Source organism: Lissotriton vulgaris, chromosome 5 (genome assembly GCF_964263255.1).
Source record: "Lissotriton vulgaris chromosome 5, aLisVul1.2, whole genome shotgun sequence".
Classification (NCBI taxonomy): domain Eukaryota; kingdom Metazoa; phylum Chordata; class Amphibia; order Caudata; family Salamandridae; genus Lissotriton; species Lissotriton vulgaris.
Window position 1 is genome coordinate 74,020,792 of NC_141693.1, and position 20,835 is coordinate 74,041,626.

Consider the following 20,835-nt stretch of genomic DNA (forward strand, 5'->3'; position numbering starts at 1 on the left):
CTCACTGAAAGACCAGGTACATTAGGGCACCAGCAGGGCAAGCTTCCTTCTCACAGAACAGGTCAATCACGGTACCAGAGGTAGAAATTTCCCTCTGCAAGAACAGGTACATCAGTGAGTCAGCAGTGCAAGCTTTCCTCAAACACAGAACAGGGACATAAAGGCATCAGTAGTGCAAGCTTCCCTCAAAAAAGGTCAGGGACTTTTGGGCATCAGCAGTGAAAGCTTCCCTTACTCACAGAATAGGTTCATCAGGGCATCAGCAGTGCAAGATTCACACTCACAGAAAAGGTCCCTCATGGTAGCAGCAGTGCGAGCTTCCCTCTTTTGGAACAGACACAGCAGGGCATCAGAAGTGCACTCTTCCCTTACTCACACAATAGGTACATCAGGATGTCAGCAGTCTGCGTTTTCTTCTCACAGAGCAGGTACATCAGGTCATCAGCAGTGCAAGCTTCCTTCACTCACACAACAGGTACACCAGAGCATCATCAGTTCTAACTTCCCTCAATCACAGAGCAGCTACATCACTGCATCAGCAGTGCTAGCTTCCCTCAATCACAGAGCAGCTACATCAGGGCATCAAAAGTGCAGGCTTCCCTAACTCATAGTATAGCTACATCAGGCTATCAGCAGTTCAAGCTTTTCTCATATGTAGAACAGGCACAAGAGGGCATCAGCAGTGCAAGCTTCCCTTACTGACAGAGCAGGCACATCAGGTTATCATCAGTGCAAGCTTCCTTCACTCACAGAACGGGTACATCAAAGCATCAGCAGTGTAAGCTTCCTTCACATGCTCAACAGGTACACCAGGGCATCAGCAGTGCAAGCTTCACTCACAGAAAAGGTACATCTGGTGATCAGCGTCAAAGCTTGTCTCTCACAGAACAGGTAAATCAGGGCATCAACAGTGCAGGCTTCCCTCACTCATAGAATAGGTACAAGAGGGTATCAGCAGTACGAGCTTTCCTTATACCTAGAACAGGTACATCAGGGACCAGCAGTGCAAGGTTCCCTCACACGCAGAACAGGAACACCAGGGCATCCGAAGTGCAAGCTTATCTCTCACTGAAGTGATATCATGGTACCTGTACTACAAGCTTTCTGTACTCACAGACCAGGTACCTAATGACATCAGCAGTGCAAACTTCCCTCACTTACAGAACAGGTACGTTATGGCATCAGCAGTGCGAGCTTCTCTCTCACAAAACAGGTACATCAAGGCATCAAGAATGCAGACTTCCCTCACTCACAGAACAGGTACATCAGTGCATCAGCAATGCAAACTTTCCTCTCCCAGAAGAGGTGCATCATAGTAGCAGCAGCATAAGCTTCTCTTACACAGAACAGGTACAACAGGGATATCAACAATGAGGTTTTCTCTCACTCATAGATTAGGTGCATCAGGGCATCAACAGTGCAAGGTTCACTCACTCACACAGCAGGTACATCAGGGCATCAGCAGTGCGAGCTTCCATCGCTCACAGAACAGGTAGCTTGGACATCAGCAGTGCAAGCTTCACTAACTCACAGAACAGGTACATCTGGTCATCAGTAGTAAAACAGTTCCTTATGCCTAGAATACGTACATCAAGGCACCAACAGTGCAAGGTTCACTCACAAATCAGAACAGGAACAAGAAGGCATCAGCAGTGCACAAATCCCTCTCTCAAAACAGGTACTTCATGATTACAGCAGTACAAGCTACCCTCTCTCATAAGATGGGCATCAGGACATTAGCAGTGTATCTTCCCTCAGTAACAACATATATACATCAGGGCATCAGCAGTCTAAGCTTGCCTCTCAAAGAACAGGTACCTCATGGCATGAATAGTGCAGGCTTCCCTCACTCCTAGTAGAGGCACATCGGGGTATCAGGAGTGCAAGCTTTCCTTACCCTACTCACAGAGTAGGTACATCTGGTGATCAGTGTCTAAGCTATTCTCTCACAGAACAGGTTCATCATGTCATCATCAGTGCAAGTTTCCCTCACTCAAAGAACAGGTATATGAGGGCATCAGCAGTGCAAGTTTCTCCCTCAAGGAACAGGTAGATAAGGGCATCAGCAGTACAAGCTTCCCTCTCACAAAAAGTTGCATCGTAGTAGCAGCAGTACAAGTTTTGCTCTCTCAGTACGGGTACAGCAGGCCATCAACAGTGAAAGCTTCCCTCACTCACAGAACAGGTACCTCTGGGTATCAGCAGTGAAAGCGTCCCTCACTCACAGCATAGGTACATCAGGGCAATAGCAGTCTGAGCTTGCCTCTCACGGAGCAGGTACATTTGGACATTAACAGTGCATGATTCCCTCACACACAGAAAAGGTACATCAGGGCATCAACAGTGAAAGCTTCCCTCACTCACAGAACAGGTACCTCTGGGTATCAGCAGTGAAAGCGTCCCTCACTCACAGCACAGGTACCTCAGAGCATCAGAAGTGAAAGCTGCCCTCTCCCAGAACAGGTGCATCATGGTAGCAGCAGTACATGCTTCCCTCCCACAGAAAAGGGTACATTGGGGCATCAACAATGCAGTTTACCCTCACTCATAGAATAAGTACATCAGGGACTCCGCAGTGCATGCTTCCCTCATACAGAGAACTGGTACATCAGGGCATCAGCAGTCGCAGCCTGCCCCTCACAGGCTGGGTACGTTAGGGCAAGCTTCCCTCACACACAGAACAGGTACATTGGGCATCAGCAATGCAGGCTTCCCTCACACACCACCAGTGCAAGCTTCACTCACTCGCACAGCAGGTACATCCGGGCATCAGCAGTGCAAGCTTCCCTTACTCACTGAACAGGTACAGCGGGGCAGGAGCTGTGCAAGCTTCCCTCACACACAGAACAGGTACATTGGGCATCAGAAATGCAGGCTTCCCTCACACACCACCAGTGCAAGCTTCACTCACTCACGCAGCAGGTACATCCGGGCATCAGCAGTGCAAGCTTCCCTTACTCACTGAACAGGTACAGCGGGGCAGGAGCTGTGCAAGCTTCCCTCACACACAGAACAGGTACATTGGGCATCAGCAATGCAGGCTTCCCTCACACACCACCAGTGCAAGTTTCACTCACTCACGCAGCAGGTACATCCGGGCATCAGCAGTGCAAGCTTCCCTTACTCACTGAACAGGTACAGCGGGCCAGGAGCTGTGCAAGCTTCCTTCTCATAGAACAGGTATATCATGGTAGCAGCAGTGCAAGATTCCCTCACTCACAGAATAGGTAGATCAGTGCATCAGAAGTGCAAGCTTCCCTGGCTCTCAGAACGGATACAGCGCAGGCAATAGTATTGTAAGCGTTCTTTACATACAGAACAGACAATAACAGGCAGCAATATATTCTTCCCATACACACAAAACTACTAGTTTACCGGCCTGTCCAACAATGTTATGGCAAGGCCACTAAAAACATTAAGAAAAAGGCAAAAATTGGTATTTTTTAGCCGTTGAAACAAAAATTCAAATAAAAATACATGCGGGAAATTAGAAAGTATTTTAGAAATGTTTATGAGATTTCTAAAAGATTTGAAAAAGCAAACTTGCAGAACTGACATGTTAAAAAACAACAACGAGTATTTTACAGAAACCCTTATACAAGCTCCAGTTTTCCACTTACAGATTCTCTAAATATAACCACATGACTTGTAAATGATGTCAACCCCAGAGGTAAATCACAAGCAGCAGAGGAGTCATTCCTCTGATCTGTGACAGTAGCATGAACCCGGAAGTCCCGGCGCAGCCAGAGAGGGGCAGACGCACAGACACACCCACTTCACAAACAGACAAATTAAACTTACTTTACTTCTTGCATTTCTGCATCATGGCGGCAGCAGCTCAGCTCGGGAGCCTCCAGGAAGAGGCCACTTGTTCCATCTGTTTGGAATATTTTACTGATCCGGTGATGATCGATTGTGGACACAACTTCTGCCGCTCCTGCATCACCCAGAGCTGGGAGGGAAGAGATGGAATCTACCCTTGTCCACAGTGCAGGGTAATATCTTCTGAGAAAAACCTCCGACCCAACAGGCAGCTGGGGAACATGGTGGAAATTGCAAAACAGCTTCACCTGCCCCCAGTGAAGCCCCCGGAGGAGAATCTGTGTGAGAAACATAACCAGGCACTGCTGCTGTTCTGTGCAGAGGATCAGAGGATGATATGTTTGGTCTGCCGGGAATCCAAGGAGCATAAAACTCACTCAGCAAGTCCTGTAGAGGAGGCTGCAGAGAAGTACAAGGTATGTCTCTGGACATTCATGGATTCCAAAGTCCAAGTGTGAGCCCTATTGAGGAAGGTGCCAAGGAGCACAAGGTGTGTGTGTGGGTGTCCTGGAATGACAGTGTGGAAATTCAGGGATCACAAGGCCCTCTGTGAACCCCATCAAGGAGGCAGCCTGAGACCACGAGCTCTGTGTGGAAGTGTTCAGAAGGGGCAAGACATTCAGTGTACCCCATATGGGGAGCTGCAGAAGAGCACAAGATATGTGTGTGTTCAGGATTCACTAGTGAATACACTGCGGGAGTCTCTCAAACGATCCAATATCTGGGTGTCCAGGGATCAAAGGCACCCTGCGGGTCCCACATAAATGGTTGTCCAAGAGCACAAGGTATGTGAGTGGGTGTTCAGAGTTCACTAACGAAGACACACAATGATTCCCACAAAGGAATAACCGGTATTGAAATTAGATTTTAGGGATCACAGGTTACTCACACCTCCTTGTGGGACATCAGTGATCATTCAAGGACCACAGTTCACTCTGTGGGTATCCGTGGGTCCCTAGAGAAGGCTGCTCATAAGCATAAGGTAAGTTAGTGAGTTGCGAGTGTCAAAATGAGACCTATGGAAGATACTGCAGAAGATCACACTGGGTGTCTGCCAGAGCCCCGAGGTTTTCACCTCGCACCACATAAGCAGCTGCGGATAATCAGAAGTCATATGTATGTGGGTGTTTTGGGGTACCAAAACATACTGAAATGTGTAGTGCAGTGTGTAGCGCCTGGGCTCCCACATTTGTCGGTGTCAGAAGACTTGGGGGCATATTTACAAAGGAATTGCACCACAGGAATGTTACTTTTAACGCCTTAACCGCAGCGCCAATTCCACCATGGTGCGGGGCGTTCTATTGAGTGGGCGGGGCCGCATCGGCCAACGGACGTGCGCAGCACTACGGAGTTAGTGCTTGCAACAGCCGTTGGGCGACAGAAGCAGCGAAGGAGTTAATGACGTTCCTGTGGCACAATGCCCTTCTCCATATTTACAAGGTGGCTATAAGCCACTTAATATGGCTTAACGTCACCTACTAATATGCCCCTTACCGCTGCAGTCCGCTGCAGCAAAGGGATGGACTATGGGTGTTGCTGTGGGTGTTCCACCACAAAACCAATTGCTTTTTGACGCTGCCCCTTATTTACAAGGGTGGTGTAATCATGGGGCAGAACCAAAATTAAGACCAGAGAAAACCTGGTCTTAAACAGGTGCAACAAGGAGAAACGATACATTTCTCTTAGTGTTTCCTGTTTCTATGTTTGCTGCATTCTGCAGCACAGACAGAAACTGGAGTTCGCCATTAGTGATTGTTCATGTGCAGAAAGGGGTCCCTTCCTGCACATAAACAATCATTAAAAAATTATGATTTCCAACTTCTATATGTGCTGCATTCCGTAGCCCACAAAGAAATTACAAATCACCAGTAGTGGTTGTGTATTTGCAAATGAACAATCATTTCCTGCAACACAAGCACCCTTGGGCCCTAGACAGCTAAATTTAGTGCCATCACTGGGGAGAATACAGGAGTGAGCCGCATTCTTGTAAATAAGGCGCATCACGGCATTTGGAAACGTTTCTTGTAAATATCCCCCATGATGTGGCAATGCAGGGTTATCTTAGGAGCTCATGTGGTTATTGTACACAGCAGAAGTGGTGCAGTAATGATGGGTGTGGCTGCTGTCATGGAACACAGCAGAAAAGTTGCAAACGAAGAGGCGCAGTAATGCAGGGTGTGGCACACGCTGTCATAATGTCATGGTACACAGCAGAAGATGTGGAGTAATGCAGGGCATAACACAGTGGCTCACATGTTCATGGTAGACACCAGAAGAGGTGCAGATGCAGAGGTGCAGTAATGCAGGGTGTGACACACACGGTCTCATGGTCAGGGTGCAGACGAAGCAGTGCAGTACGGCAGGGTGTAGCACGTGGGCTAGCATGGTTATGGTACACAGCAGATGAGGTGCAGTAATGCAGGATTTGGCACACGCTGTCACATGGTCATCAGACACAGCAGAAGAGGTCCAGACCCAGAGGTGAAGTAATGCAGGGTGTGGCACACGGGCTCACATTGACATCTGTGCACATGACCCTCTAGCTGTGCAGGTCACCTTGTAAGACACACCAGCTTCACACGATCATCAGACACAGAGAAGCCAGCAAATGCTGGGCCAGGTGTGCTAGAGTTACAGCTTCAAGGCACACTTGGTCTGGACCCCTTACAGGATGAATGCTTGAATGCATGTCATGCTGGTCAGTGATTACAGGGCCTGATCTTTGGCAGCTTTGGAGTCTCGACCTCCTCCTCATGTCAAGTTTCTGAACACTGACCCCGGCTTGGAGTGATCCGGACGAGTCGTCTCCCATTGGCCGTCCACCACCGGGATCCTTCAGCAGCGGCCCCAGAGTTTCTTCCTCAGTCCTGGAGTCTAGCGCCCCCTGTAGAAGGGAGGCGCCCAGGATCCCCGTCCCTGGCTTCAGCCTTCTCTTCAGTGCTGTGCAGAGCTCCATGATGTCAGCAGGGGCACCGGATGTGCAGTAGAGCTCAGCTTATATCCTGTCCAAGGATTATTGGCTGCAATCCAACTGTCCAATCAGATTCAACTTTAAGCCCAAACCTTTGAAGGGGGCCTGTGAACTTGTGAGTGAACCACAAACTACCTCTCTTCCATTCAGGACAGATATTCAAGACAGACAGTGGTACGAGGCCTTGAAACCTTCTAATGGAGGCCAGGGGGTTTGAGGAGCTGTGAGGGGACAGGGGGTGATACAAAGAGAAGGGGGGCTGTAGACACTGACTACAACTAAGACTCTGATTCACCCTACAGCAGAAAGCGTTTCACACTCACCGAGGCCCCCATCACTGCACAGGGAAACCTCACCTCACATTGTCCACAAGCACAGCATCCTATGTACCTGGGCCTGAAGGTACCTGCGCCTGACAGCACTGTGAGGCCCTGCTCATGGTGGTACAGCGCTACACAGATCTGTGTCACAACATGCATGTTACACGTCATACAGTCAGATGGAGTCCAGAGATGACATACTACACAGAGTCAGAAGGTAGCATCAGTCACTCTCCTCTGAGTTTGAGGCAACATCTACCCCACTACTATACTCAACCGCCATAAGCCTTAAGTAGTGTCAGAGTCATGATGTGGGGGGATCCACTCGAGTTAAAAGCAGGACCCCTCTGGGTGGAACTCAGTTTCGTACTTTACTGGAGAGGAAGGAAGACTCCAGATGTAAGGCTCTTGTCAGGGGGCTCGTCGTTCGGGTCTTCTGCACAAGGAGATATCCCGGGGCAGGGTAGTAAAACGGAAGCAGTTTGTCACATGGACACTGCGCCCAAACCTTTGACCCTACTGTTCACGCTCTCAGTCTGACTGCTGCATCCCGCTATACACCCTGCTTGGGGTCGGTGCCTGCTCTCCGGCCTGTCTGTTCCTTGTTGCAGACTCGCATCAGCGTGCTGCCTTCTCTCTCACTTATCCTGCCTGTTCTCAACAGGGGCCCTGTATAAGGTCGGTGAATGCTCCCTCTTGCAGACCCTGTAAAGAGCTGGTGTCTGCTCTCTCTTTTTCTGTCAGGATGCTTGTCACAGACCCTTTATGAGTGTGTTGCGTGTATTCTGTTCCAGACCCTGTAAGGCTGGTGTCTGATTCTTGCTTCAGACATTGTAAAGGGCTGGAACCTGCTCTGCCTGCAGCTTCTCTCTGCAGGTACCTGCCTGACTCGTTATAGACCATGAAATCACGTGACGTGTACACTCACTCTCTCTTGCTGCCTGTTTCTTGTCTTCTACTCAGCATGGTCCCTGCTGTCTGATCTCAGTCACAGACCTTGTATGGGGCTGGCACCCGGCGTCTTCCTGTGACCCTTTGTACTCTGTCAAAGATCCTGTAGGAGTCTGATACATGCTCTCACTATGTCTATTCTCTGTTACCAACCGTGTACGATTCTGGTACCTGCTCCCCTCTTGTGACTTTTCTCTTTCACAGACCCTGCCCATGGTTGGTGCCTGCACTCTTCCTGTGTCTGTTCTTTGTTGCAGACCCTGCCTGGGGCTGGTGCCTGCACTCTTCCTGTGTCTGTTCTAGACCCTGCAAGGTGTTGGTGCCTGCACTCTTCCTGTGTCTGTCTGTTCTCTGCCACAGACCCTGCCCGGGGTTGGTTCCTGCACTCTTCCTGCGTCTATTCTCTGTCACAGGTCCTGCAAGAGGTTGGTTCCTGCTCTCTTCCTGTGTCTATCTGTTCTCTGCCACAGACCCTGCATGGGTTGGTGCCTGCACTCTTCCTCCGTTTGTCTGTTCTCTGTCACAGACCCTGCCTGGGATTGGTGCCTGCACTCTTCCTCCGTTTGTCTGTTCTCTGTCACAGACCCTGCCTGGGGTTGGTTCCTGCTCTCTTCCTGTGTCTATCTGTTCTCTGTCACAGACCCTGCGTGGGTTGGTGCCTGCACTGTTCCTCCGTTTGTCTGTCTCTGTCACAGACCCTGCCCTGGGTTGGTGCCTGCACTCTTCCTCTGTTTGTCTGTTCTCTGTCACAGACCCTGCCTGGGGTTGGTTCCTGCTCTCTTCCTGTGTCTGTTGTCTGTCATAGACCCTGCATGGGTTAGTGTCTGCACTCTTCCTCATTTTGTCTGTTCTGTTCTCTGTCACAGACCCTGCATGGGCTGGTGCCTGCACTCTTCCTCCGTTTGTCTGTTCTCTGTCACAGACCCTGCCTGTGGTTTGTTCCTGCACTCTTTGCGTGTCTGTTCTCTGTCACAGGCCCTGCATGGGTTGGTGCCTGCACTCTTCCTGTTTCTGTCTGTTTTCTGTCACTGACCCTGCATGGATTGGTGCCTGCACTCTTCCTCCGTGTGTCTGTTCTCTGTCACAGGCCCTGCATGGGTTGGTGCCTGCACTCTTCCTGTGTCTGTCTGTTCTCTGTCACAGACCCTGCAAGGGTTGGTGCCTGCACTCTTCCTCCGTGTGTCTGTTCTCTGTCACAGGCCCTGCATGGGTTGGTGCCTGCACTCTTCCTGTGTCTGTCTGTTCTCTGTCACATACCCTGCATGGGTTGGTGCCTGCACTCTTCCTGTGTCTGTCTGTTCTCTGTCACATACCCTGCATGGGTTGGTGCCTGCACTCTTCCTGTGTCTGTCTGTTCTCTGTCACAGGCCCTGCATGGGTTAGTGTCTGCACTCTTCCTCCATTTGTCATTTCTGTCACAGGCCCTGCATGGGCTGGTGCCTGCACCGTTCCTCCATTTGTCTGTTCTCTGTCACAGGCCCTGCATGGGTTGGTGCCTGCACTCTTCCTGTGTCTGTCTGTTCTCTGTCACAGACCCTGCATGGGTTGGTGCCTGCACTCTTCCTCCGTGTGTCTGTTCTCTGTTACAGGCCCTGCATGGGTTAGTGCCTGCACTCTTCCTGTGTCTGTCTGTTCTCTGTCACAGACCCTGCATGGGTTGGTGCCTGCACTCTTCCTCTGTGTGTCTGTTCTCTGTCACAGGCCCTGCATGGGTTGGTGCCTGCACTCTTCCTCCATTTGTCTGTTCTCTGTCACAGGCCCTGCATGGGTTGGTGCCTGCACTGTTCCTCCATTTGTCTGTTCTCTGTCACAGGCCCTGCATGGGCTGGTGCCTGCACTGTTCCTCCATTTGTCTGTTCTCTGTCACAGGCCCTGCATGGGTTGGTGCCTGCACTCTTCCTGTGTCTGTCTGTTCTCTGTCACAGACCCTGCATGGGTTGGTGCCTGCACTCTTCCTCCGTGTGTCTGTTCTCTGTCACAGGCCCTGCATGGGTTGGTGCCTGCACTCTTCCTGTGTCTGTCTGTTCTCTGTCACAGACCCTGCATGGGTTGGTGCCTGCACTCTTCCTGCGTCTGTCTGTTCTCTGTCACAGACCCTGCATGTGTTGGTGCCTGCACTGTTCTTCCATTTGTCTGTTCTCTGTCACAGACCCTGCCTGGGGTTGGTACCTGTTCTCTTCCTGTGTCTGTTCTCTTTCACAGACCCTGCATGTGGCAGACACCTGTAGAGAACAAGGTCCTGATTTGATTTTTCAGTCAATGAGATGTAGATGTAACATATTCAAGAACGGGGCAAAACAGTGTCTGTATCCTTCTCTGTGATATTTGGGGCTAATGCTTACAATCCTGATGTGTGGGACTGGTACATACTGTAGGAAGGTGGATATCTGACTATGGTTACCCCCAAACCTTTTGCCTGGTGTTTAGCTGGTTTTTACCATAGTTGGCCTGGGATCCTGCTATTCAGGACCCCAGGCTGATTGCTCTCTCCTTAAAATGGACTCCATGTACCCTAGGTGCATAACATAATTGGAACTAGTTCACCTTATAGGCCCCTGTAACAGTGTACTATAGGTACCCAGGGCATAGGTGTAGCCAAGGCCTACCAGGGGCTGCAGCATGCATTGTGCCACCCTTGGCCTGGCCTCCATATTTGACACAACTGGCTGATCACTCAGCTGGGGTAAATTGATGTAATCACCTCTTACTTAGATATAGTATATCTATATCTAACCTAACTGGACACATAGTAACCTATAAGTCACTCCTATGGCAGGCCTTAACAATCCTGGAGGCAGAGTGCTTGGTTTTATGTGAGATGGCGCTCTAGCATGAGCTGAGCCTGTCTGCAGCTGTCGGGAACAACTCCCTTAGCTGTTCCGGGATATTGCCATACCATATACTCTTAAGTGCATTATAATCCTCGCGGTTATATGCTAACTTTGGTTTGGCTTTATCAAAACATGTCGAGTAAGGTGTCATACGATTTGGAATACTATCCCCTCGACAGTTCTGTCGACGGGGATAGCATTCCACCCTTCTAGAGGGACACGACATGTACATAGCCTTAACCCCGGTTAAGGTTAACCAGAGCCTCAGCATCACAAAATGGATGCTGCCACCACAGACACAAGTCTGACCTCCTGCTGCTGGGAGTCCTTCCAGCGAGGGAGGCTTGGACAAAGGGTTTCCTGCCTTGGGAGGTGCGAGCACCACCCCAGACAAGATTTTGTGTATTGGGTAGGACAGGGCTGAATAGAATCAGACATGCCCGGGGCACACAAGGTGTCACCGTGCATAAGCCAGTCCAAACCGGTCCTGGGACTTTCCAGACCCAGGCCTGGCGAGGAGCTGGACAAAGGAAAGGGGGTGTAACCGCCCCCCTTCCTGGTCCCACCCAGAGGAGGGACCTAGCAGGTGATCCACCCCTCAGATTGGGAATAAGAGTGGGAGCAGTGCCATAGCACCTCAGATCATCCTGAATCAACTTTAAACTAAGAAGACGACTGGACTTCGACATTCTGATGAATAGAAGACTGAAGAGCATCTCCCTTGTGGCCTAGGAGGGGCCACCCTGTGAACACAGGCACCATCCAGCAACTCGACATCTGCTTTGCCGCCGCCTCCCGCCGGAGCCCGAGTGCAGAGCCTGACAAGACCCAGACTCCCAGACTTCTCACAGCCCGATCCAGAGTCCCTGCAAAGAAGGGACCCGTGGAGGCACTGAGAGACGTGGGACCGGACATCTTGGAAGACCCCCAAGACGCTGACTGCGCAGCACCCGAGGCACCCTCGACTCTGTGCTTTGGGGTTCGAGAAGCCCCACAACCGAGCAGCATTTGCACCAAAGATCAGCCCTCCAGCATCTCCACGATCTGCGTGGGGCCCTTTTGCTTTGTGCCACTCGACGCACCATTCCGGCCACTTGCCACGTGGTCAGCGGCCATCTTGGCGATGAAACCTACAATTCACACTGCGGGTCTGGTTGCTCCAGACTTGCCCTCACTCCTGTAGAAAGGAGCACCCGCTCTGACCTTGCTGGTCCGAGTAATAAGCCTTTTTCACTTTCTGCTTGGCTTGCATTAGCCAAGGCCTGTTTGCTTCAATCAAGTTGCCGACACCGCCATCAGCTAGAACCTTTGTGGGTCAGCTCGTGATCGACTCCTGGACGTCCTTGACCTCTTCGTGTCCACGTGGCTGCAGAGAGAAGCAACACCTCATCACCTGTTTGCACCCGACTTTGCCTGGTTCCAATCTGGTTCCACGGTGGTCACTGATCAGTGACTTTGAACATTGTCCCCTCTGCTTTCAGGTCATCACCACTTCAGATCCACCCTTGGATCCACCGTACACTTCTCATTCACATCGCCTGCAGCATCTTCAGCTTCAAGCACCAAGAGCCTGCGTGTCAAAACCCGACGCCACTTCGACCCTATGCACCCGCTTCCTGTGGGTGAGGTAACATTGCAACGCCCGTGTTCCCACACTGGTACACACGTCTAGGGTCTGTGTCTAAAGTTTGGTTCTTCTAGGTTCAGCGGAAGTGTCCTTAAACTCTATTTGTGTAACTTTTACGCACCATTGACATTGCATTGGTGCAAGCCGCACTTTAAGTGCTGCACCCGAATCCCGCGGGCTTGTCCCGACTGCTCCAGCGATTCCCAAGGCCCTAGGCCTGTTTCCTTTTCGATTGGTATCTCTTATACCACTTTCTTAGTATATGGTTTAGGTGGCCCGTAGGGCTCATCCATATTGTGCAACTTTTGTGTATTTTAAACTGTGTTTTGTTTAACGCTTGTGCTTCTGTACTCATAAAGAGTTCAGGGGATATTTGTAGTTAATAAATATATATATATATTTTCAATATATATCTGTGTGGTGTCCTTTCATCTGGTATTCAAGGGGGTTGTGTATGGTAATACAGCTGGCTTCACATGTCTTTCAGAGTTTAGCCTAAGACTGCTTTGTCCACGTTACCACTAGGATAACTGGTCTATAAGGTTGACTTACAACCGATCATCATAAGGGTTGCTTGGCATGATACAAGGTGATCACTAGAATTAGTGAGCATCACATATCAGGCCAACTTCTCACATTGGTGAGCAGCGGATTGGGTTCTGAGCTTGCTGTTGTTTTACCATTACAATCTTTGAGATTATCATTTGAAAGATCATACAGGTACCTGTTAGGTACATATAAAACAAGACTAGTATACTTAAGTTCTACTGAACTTAGTTGTTGTAGAGGATAAGGAGTAGCACACCCTGACTACAACTACTAGATAGGTTTAGTAGGTAAACACCAGTGTAGGTAGATTGCAACATATCCACCCACACTAGAGCAATGTCTGGAGCAGAGGGTTCCACTGGGAATGTCTCTGTTGAGAGTGACCCTCCAAAGGCACCATCCGGATTTGCTATATTTTCCTTTAAGGAGCTAAGACAGCTTTGTGTCTTAAGAGGTCTGAAGACAGGGCCATCCCCGACTACAGACCACCTTAGAGAGCTCTTAGACCAGTCTGAGGCTCTAAAGACCTCTAAAGCAGACCCCACAGGGACTGCTGATGGAGGCTTTCCTTCTGAAGATGACACTACTGATGCCCCTGTCCCCATAGTCCAGGTAGACGAGGGTGACCAAGTCACTGGAGCTCCTCAGGTAGATGAGGAGGAGGAAGAAGAAGAGGAGACAGAAAGGGGGAGCAGTGATTCTGATGATGGCAGAAATAGTCAGGTGCTAGTCAGCAGGCTTAACCAGGCTAACTTAAGTGTATTTGGGACTGAAGCAAGGATGACCTTGCCCAGACACCCAGGTGGACTTAACCAGGAGCGTAGGAGGAGGAGGAATCACTCAGGTGAATCCAATACCTCCCAGGCTTCTAGAGGTTCTCCTGGTCACTCCAGAAGGAAGATGACTAGCCCTCAGAGAAGGGAACATGAGGCCAAAATGAGAGCGGCTGAGCTTAGGATCCAGAGACAAGAATTAGAAGTTGCCCTGGCCCAAGAGAAACTTGCTAGAGCAAGACAGCCTAGAGAGAGTGGATTAGGATCCAGTGGTGGCAGCACTATCCCTAAGGATAAAGACAGGTCTTTTGATACAAGAAACCTGAGTAAGATTGTGCCCCCCTACAAAGCTGGGGATGATATCCACAAATTGATGACTGCACTTGAGAGAGCCTGCAAGGTACACCAGACCCCTCAGGAGCAGTGGGCAGCAATCTTGTGGCTCTCCTTTGAAGGTAGAGGCCGAGACAGACTCCTCACAGTTAGTGATGGGGATTCTAGAAACTACATGGTCCTGAAGAGTGCTCTGATTGATGGGTTAGGCCTAACCACTGAACAGTACAGGTTAATGTTCAGAGACACCCAAAAGACACAGACTCAGGACTGGTCTGAATTTGTTGAATGTGCCACTAAGGCTCTGGAGGGCTGGTTGCTGGGAAGTAAGGTTACTGACTATACAGGATTGTATAATTTAATTATGAGAGAGCAAATCTTAAGTAATTGTCAAAATCAGCTTCTACATCAGCACCTGGTTGACTCTGATCTGACCTCCCCACAAGAATTGGGTAGGAGGGCAGACAAATGGGTCAGAACCAGAATCAGGCCTAAGAACCAGGGTGGTGACCAAAAGAAAGAGACTACCAAGCCTCAAGAGAAAGGTGGGGATAAATCCAAAGAGAGGACTTCCCCAGGGCCCCAAAACTCCAATGGAAAGGGTGGGCCCCCCAACACTTCCTCTACAGAGAAAAAACCTTCCTGCCAGGCCTGTAAACAGGTGGGACATTGGAAAACAGACAGCTGTTGTCCCAAGAATGGTAATAAGGAAAATATACCTCAAAGTAAGGCTCCAACACCTCCTGTCACTGTCAGCAGTGGTCCCCCAGGTGGTGGGAGCAACCCCAAGAATTTGGGTGGGTTTACTTTTGGAGGTCAGGTTGATTCTGGCCTAACCAGGTCCCCTAACTCAGATACTCTTGTCTATGAGACTGGCATGGGGTTTGCCAATTTCACTTCTTGCCCAAACACTTTGAGCAAGTGTAGACAGGAGCCCCTCATCAATGGTTTGAAAGTTGAGGACTTTAGAGACACAGGGGTTAGCATCACCATAGTGGCTGAATGCATAGTCCCCTCAAGGCAACTTTTACCTGATGCCACATATCAGGTGACAAACATTGATGGAATAGAAACCCAACATCCCATGGTAGTAGTCAATCTTAGCTGGAGAGGTGTCACTGGCCCAAAGAGAGTGGCAGTGTCAGCAAACTTGCCTGTAGATTGCCTACTTGGTAATGATTTGGAAATCTCAGCCTGGGCTGAGGTTGAACAGCAAACCCATTCTAGAATGGTAAATCTCCATGGAAAGGTTAGTGGGGCTGTTATGGCTACAGTGGCAGTGTCCCCGACCCGCTTGGCGAGATAGGCCTGGGCAGTAAGAGTTCGGATAGCGCTTTGTTTAAAACTGCTATTTTACATTTTATCTGTGTTACTGTGTACTTTTAAAAACGTGTGCTTTCTGCTAAAATTTACAAAACTCCCCTGCACCACACGCCATCACTGACTTGCCTTGACTGCCGGAGCCGCCTCCCTGTTACACCTCGTGGGGGCCAGTAGGCACTTCCGATCGGCCTGCACGAAGAGCGGTTAGCGCTCTAGTGCATTACTTCCTCAGGGCTATTTAGCCCTCGCAGTCCCACGAGCGCGCAGCGATCGCGCGCAGCCCCGCCGAAGACCCGCCAAAGAGCTGCCCGTCTGCGCCCGTCCGCGCCAAGGCAGCGCCAGGCGCCTGACATCTTGCTTCCCTCTAGCTGCAACTCTTGCGGTAAGATGTGCTACTCCAAGATAGAGTTGCTGAGTCTTCAGCATCACACTTGTTCATGTACCAGGCGGAACCCAGACCATATTTTGAATCCCCTGTTACACCCCTCCAAACTTTGCACTGTTACTAAATCTAAACCTACACTGCCCCAGGTCCTCAGGTTAGATCTATGCAAAAACATTATTCAACGTTAGATCTATGCAAAAACATTATTTAGAAATCCATGACCTTTTAGCAGATTACTCCCTTGATGCCCTGTTCATGACCGAGACGTGGCTCCACGATGACATGGACTCGGTTAGTAATTTAGCTACTCCCACGGGATATACTACATACACCGTGAATAGGAACTCAAGAGGGGGCGGTCTAGCGCTCATAGTCAAATCGCACCTTGCCTGCCAACTAACTAAAGTGGACATTAAGGGCAGCGAAAGCGCTCGCTTTTCTATCAAAGCCAACTCACAGTTCTGCGCGACTGGCCTTTTGATCTATAGACCTCCTGGCGCCGACGCCCCCTTCATCAACTCGCTCCTACAGTATCTGGGCACTAACATCACTAAAACCGCTAATCTCACGATCATGGGTGACCTCAACCTACATCTAGACAGAGACACCGAGCCCAAAATTGCCACCTTTCTCGCGGATCTCGCCGCCTTTCAGCTTAATCTACTCGTAAGTGGTCCCACCCATAGAGCGGGACACCTCCTTGATCCCATCTTCTCCAACATTACGAGGGGATCCGCATGCTCGCCTATTCCTATGACCTGGACAGACCATCATCTGGTAATAATGTCAATTTCTTGCAACTCTGTCCCTGCTTTGGTGCCCACCCCGCAAGTTCAAAAACGCCCATGGAGAAAACTCCGCCTAGAGGACCTGCATAACCTCTTGGTGTTAAATCCCCCTCCCTCAAGTGACGACCTTGACGTAGGGTACGACCAGTTTTGCCGCTGGATTACCGAGGCACTAGACACCCTGATCCCTGCCAGATGGATCAAGGCTCGCGCCCATACGGCTAGTCCCTGGTATAATTCAGAACTAGCCATTCTGAAAAAGGAATGCAAAAAGGTGGAGAAAAAATTATGATGCCAATCTCAAACAGAAATATGTTCTACTCCAGAAAACCTATCCCTGAAAGGTTTGCAGAACAAGAGCGGCATACTATGCCGATGAAATCAACCGCAGCCCCAACGCCTCTAAACTGTCTTTAAAATCTTGAAAGACCTTACCGCGAAAAAAACTGCTATCACTGCCACTACCTCCCCTGACCTTTGTAACAATATGGCTATTTTTTTTACCAATAAGATTAGGAAAATTTATGAGACCTTCCCAAACTCTCCCCAGCTTTCTGTCACTCTGGACCCCACCAGACCTTCTCTCTCCTCCCTCCCTATACTTGAGCGAGAGAGTTTTCAAAAAATTTGTAAAAAAATCAAATCTGGTTCCCCGGCTGATCCCCTAAAACCTGAGACTTTCTGTGAAGCCCACGAACTTGTCACAGAACCTATACGAGACATCATTAACCGGTCTCTCTCTACCGCCAGTATTCCCTCTAAATGGAAGCAGGCATGGGTATCACCCATCTTAAAAAAAAACACATTAGACCCCACGCTTCCTGAAAATTTTAGGCCCATCTCCCTTCTTCCCTGGCCAGCCAAAATAATCGAGGCACATGTTAACACCATTCTTACCAATTTCCTCCTAACCAACAACATCCTGGATAACTCTCAACACGGGTTTAGAGCTGGTCACAGCACCGAGACAGCCTTGCTCAGTGTAACAGAAGACCTCCGTACCATTCTTGACACCGGCGGAACGGCAGCACTGGTCCTGTTGGACCTCAGTGCTGCCTTCGACACGGTGTCGCACGAGGTTCTTCTGATGAGACTGGAGGAAATTGGAATCACGGGGACAGCCCTAGGATGGTTTAGAGACTTTCTTTCCAACAGGTCCTTCAAAGTCTCCACCCCCCTTACATCTCTAAGGAGCATAACATCGGACAGGGAGTGCCACAGGGGTCATCCCTGAGCCCCACCCTGTTCAATGTCTATGTCCGTCCTCTTGCAGAGGTGGCTAGAAGGAGCGGACTGGCATTGGTGTCCTACGCTGACGACACCCAGCTGGTGGTGGCTCTTAATGACAGCAGTGGTTTGGAGGCTCATCACTTCAAACAGACACTTACTGACATCACCAACTGGATGACGGCGAATTTCCTCCAACCTAACGCGGGGAAAACAGAGATACTGCTCCTGGGGAAAAACACCGCGTCCTGGGGAGATAGCTGGTGGCCTGACACCTTGGGCCAACCTCCTAAGCCAAAGGAATGCGTTAAAATCTGGGAGTCTGGGTGGACTCGGCATTGAAGTTTACTCACCACACTAAAAAGGTGGCTGCCACCTGCTTCGGCATCTTACGTAACCTCAGACCTATTTTGAGGTTCTTCGATTGCCGCACCCGCCAGTTAATTGTCCAGGCGACCATCCTTTCAAGACTGGACTATGCTAGCTCTCTTTTACTGGGGGCTAACCTTGCCGAAACCACCAGATTACAGAGAGTCCAGAATGCGGCTGCCAGGGCGCTGGTAGGCCTCCCCTGCCACTCTTCGGTGGCCGGAGCCTTGAAAAAACTGCACTGGCTCCCGGTGGGCAAAAGGATCCAGTTCAAGGCACTTTGTTTAGCCTTTAAAATTCTTAAAACCACCTCTCCCCCAATGCTGTGCCCCCTCCTGTCGGAGTATACTCCTAGGAGGTCGCTTCGCTCAGAGGGACAACATCTCGTGATCATCCCTCGTACCAAACTGGCCAGAATAGGCGGTCGATCCTTTAGCCTCCTAGCTGCCAAGCTATGGAACAGTCTTCCGGAAACAATCCGTGGCATGCAGGCCCTTTTGGCTTTCAGAAAGGCCATCAAAACTCACCTTTTTCAGTAATGCCTCTTCTTCTCTCTGTGCTTCTAACTTTCTGCATTTAGTCTTCTCGCAGCGCCGGGACGCCCCTTGGCTGGGGCAGCCGCGCGCTATACAAATCACTATAACATAACATAACATACAGCCCCAATCCAAGATGTCCAGCCTGAAAAGGTTGGTAGGGCTGAGCAAACCTCAGCCCCATCTTTAGCTAACTTCCCTCCTGAAAAGATTAGCAGAGCTGTTATGATAACAGCTCATACCCAAACTGAGTCTCCTCCTGAAAAGGTTGGTGGGGCTGTGATGGCCACAGCCCAAACTCAAACAGATATGTGTGTTGTGAAGCCTGAAATGATAGATCACTCCACCCAAACTGACAGCATGGAGGAGGAAGAGAAATCTCCTCCTCACCAGACATTAGGAAAGGATCAGCCTCCTCAGGGAACTGATCTTACCCCTGATGAAGGAACTGTCCCAGAGGTTGTTAGGCCTAGCCTGACAAAGCCCCTGATGGCAGTGGACCCTTCTCAGGTGGGACCCAGTCTGGAGCAGGTAACCTGCCCCTCTCTACCTTGCCTTACTCAGTCCAGGGCTGCAGAGGACAAAAAGGACAGTGAGCCCCAAAGGGCCCCCTGTCAAGTAAAGCACCCCATCCACAGATTAGTGGCACCAAAACTAGTAGCCCTAGTGAGGTGAAAACTTTAAAAGCTCCTGAGGGATCCCCCTTAAAAGTAGTTAGGGACCTCCCACAGATGGATTCTGTTGGGCACAGTCAAACCTGGGACCCCAAGGCCCCAAACCTGACCTGTCCCTCCAGTAAGCCAAACAAAGGGACCCAGCCTCCAGCTTTAGGTAGCCAGAGGTTGACCCTGAGAGCACAGTGCAACTCAGTCAAAGAAAGAAAGGCACACATGGTGGAGAGTGATTGGAGGAAGTTGAGTCCTACAGAGGAATCTCACTTCAGTACTCCATCCCCACACCAGCCTTTAACTTTGCAAAGACACACCACAGGTAGAGATTCCCTATGGTGGAGACCCTCAGATACCCTTAGGGTGAGGGATTGCTTAGTGGACCATGACACAGGGGGTAACCAAGCCAGAGCTGGTACTTCCTTATATGGCCACTTAGGCAATATAGGCTTACCTGGTCAAGGATAGCCTTATCTCCTGTCGTTTGGGGGGGGGGGTTATGTAGGAAGGTGGATATCTGACTATGGTTACCCCCAAACTTTTTGCCTGGTGTTTAGCTGGTTTTTGACATAGTTGGCCTGGGATCCTGCTATTCAGGACCCCAGACTGATTGCTCTCTCCTTAAAATGGACTCCATGTACCCTAGGTGCATAACATAATTGGAACTGGTTCACCTTATAGGCCCCTGTAACAGTGTACCATAGGTACCCAGGGCATAGGTGTAGCCAAGGCCTACCAGGGGCTGCAGCATGCATTGTGCCACCCCTGGCCTGGCCTCCATATTTGACACAACTGGCTGATCACTCAGCTGGGGTAAGTTGGTGTAATCACCTCTTACTTAGATATAGTATATCTATATCTAACCTAACTGGACACATAGTAACCTATAAGTCACTCCTATGGCAGACCTTAGCAATCCTGGAGGCAGAGTGCTTGGTTTTATGTGAGATGGCGCTCTAGCATGAGCTGAGCCTGTCTGCAGCTGTCGGGAACAACTCCTTTAGCTGTTCCGGGATATTGCCATACCATATACTCTTAAGTGCATTATAATCCTCGCGGTTATATGCTAACTTTGGTTTGGCTTTATCAAAACATGTCGAGTAAGGTGTCATACGATTTGGAATACTATCCCCTCGACAGTTCTGTCAACGGGGATAGCATTCCACCCTTCTAGAGGGACACAACATGTACATAGCCTTAACCCCGGTTAAGGTTAACCAGAGGCTCAGCATCACAAAATGTCTGACCTCCTTCTGCTGGGAGTCCTTCCAGCGAGGGAGGCTTGGACAAAGGGTTTCCTGCCTTGGGAGGTGCGAGCACCACCCCAGACAGGATTTTGTGTATTGTGTAGGACAGGGCTGA

General features: G+C 50.0%; 1 protein-coding gene across 1 annotated transcript in view; it reads left to right on the forward strand.

Annotated features, from left to right (window-relative positions):
• Nucleotides 1-3,824: 3,824 nt before the first annotated feature.
• LOC147710224 (E3 ubiquitin-protein ligase TRIM11-like) overlaps nt 3,825-20,835 on the forward strand; it is a 173,704-nt gene continuing 156,693 nt past the window's right edge. Inside the window, exon 1 of the mRNA XM_086920902.1 lies at nt 3,825-4,238. Coding sequence (XP_086777028.1) covers nt 3,825-4,238 — 414 coding nt within the window. The remainder of the gene's footprint in view (nt 4,239-20,835) is intronic.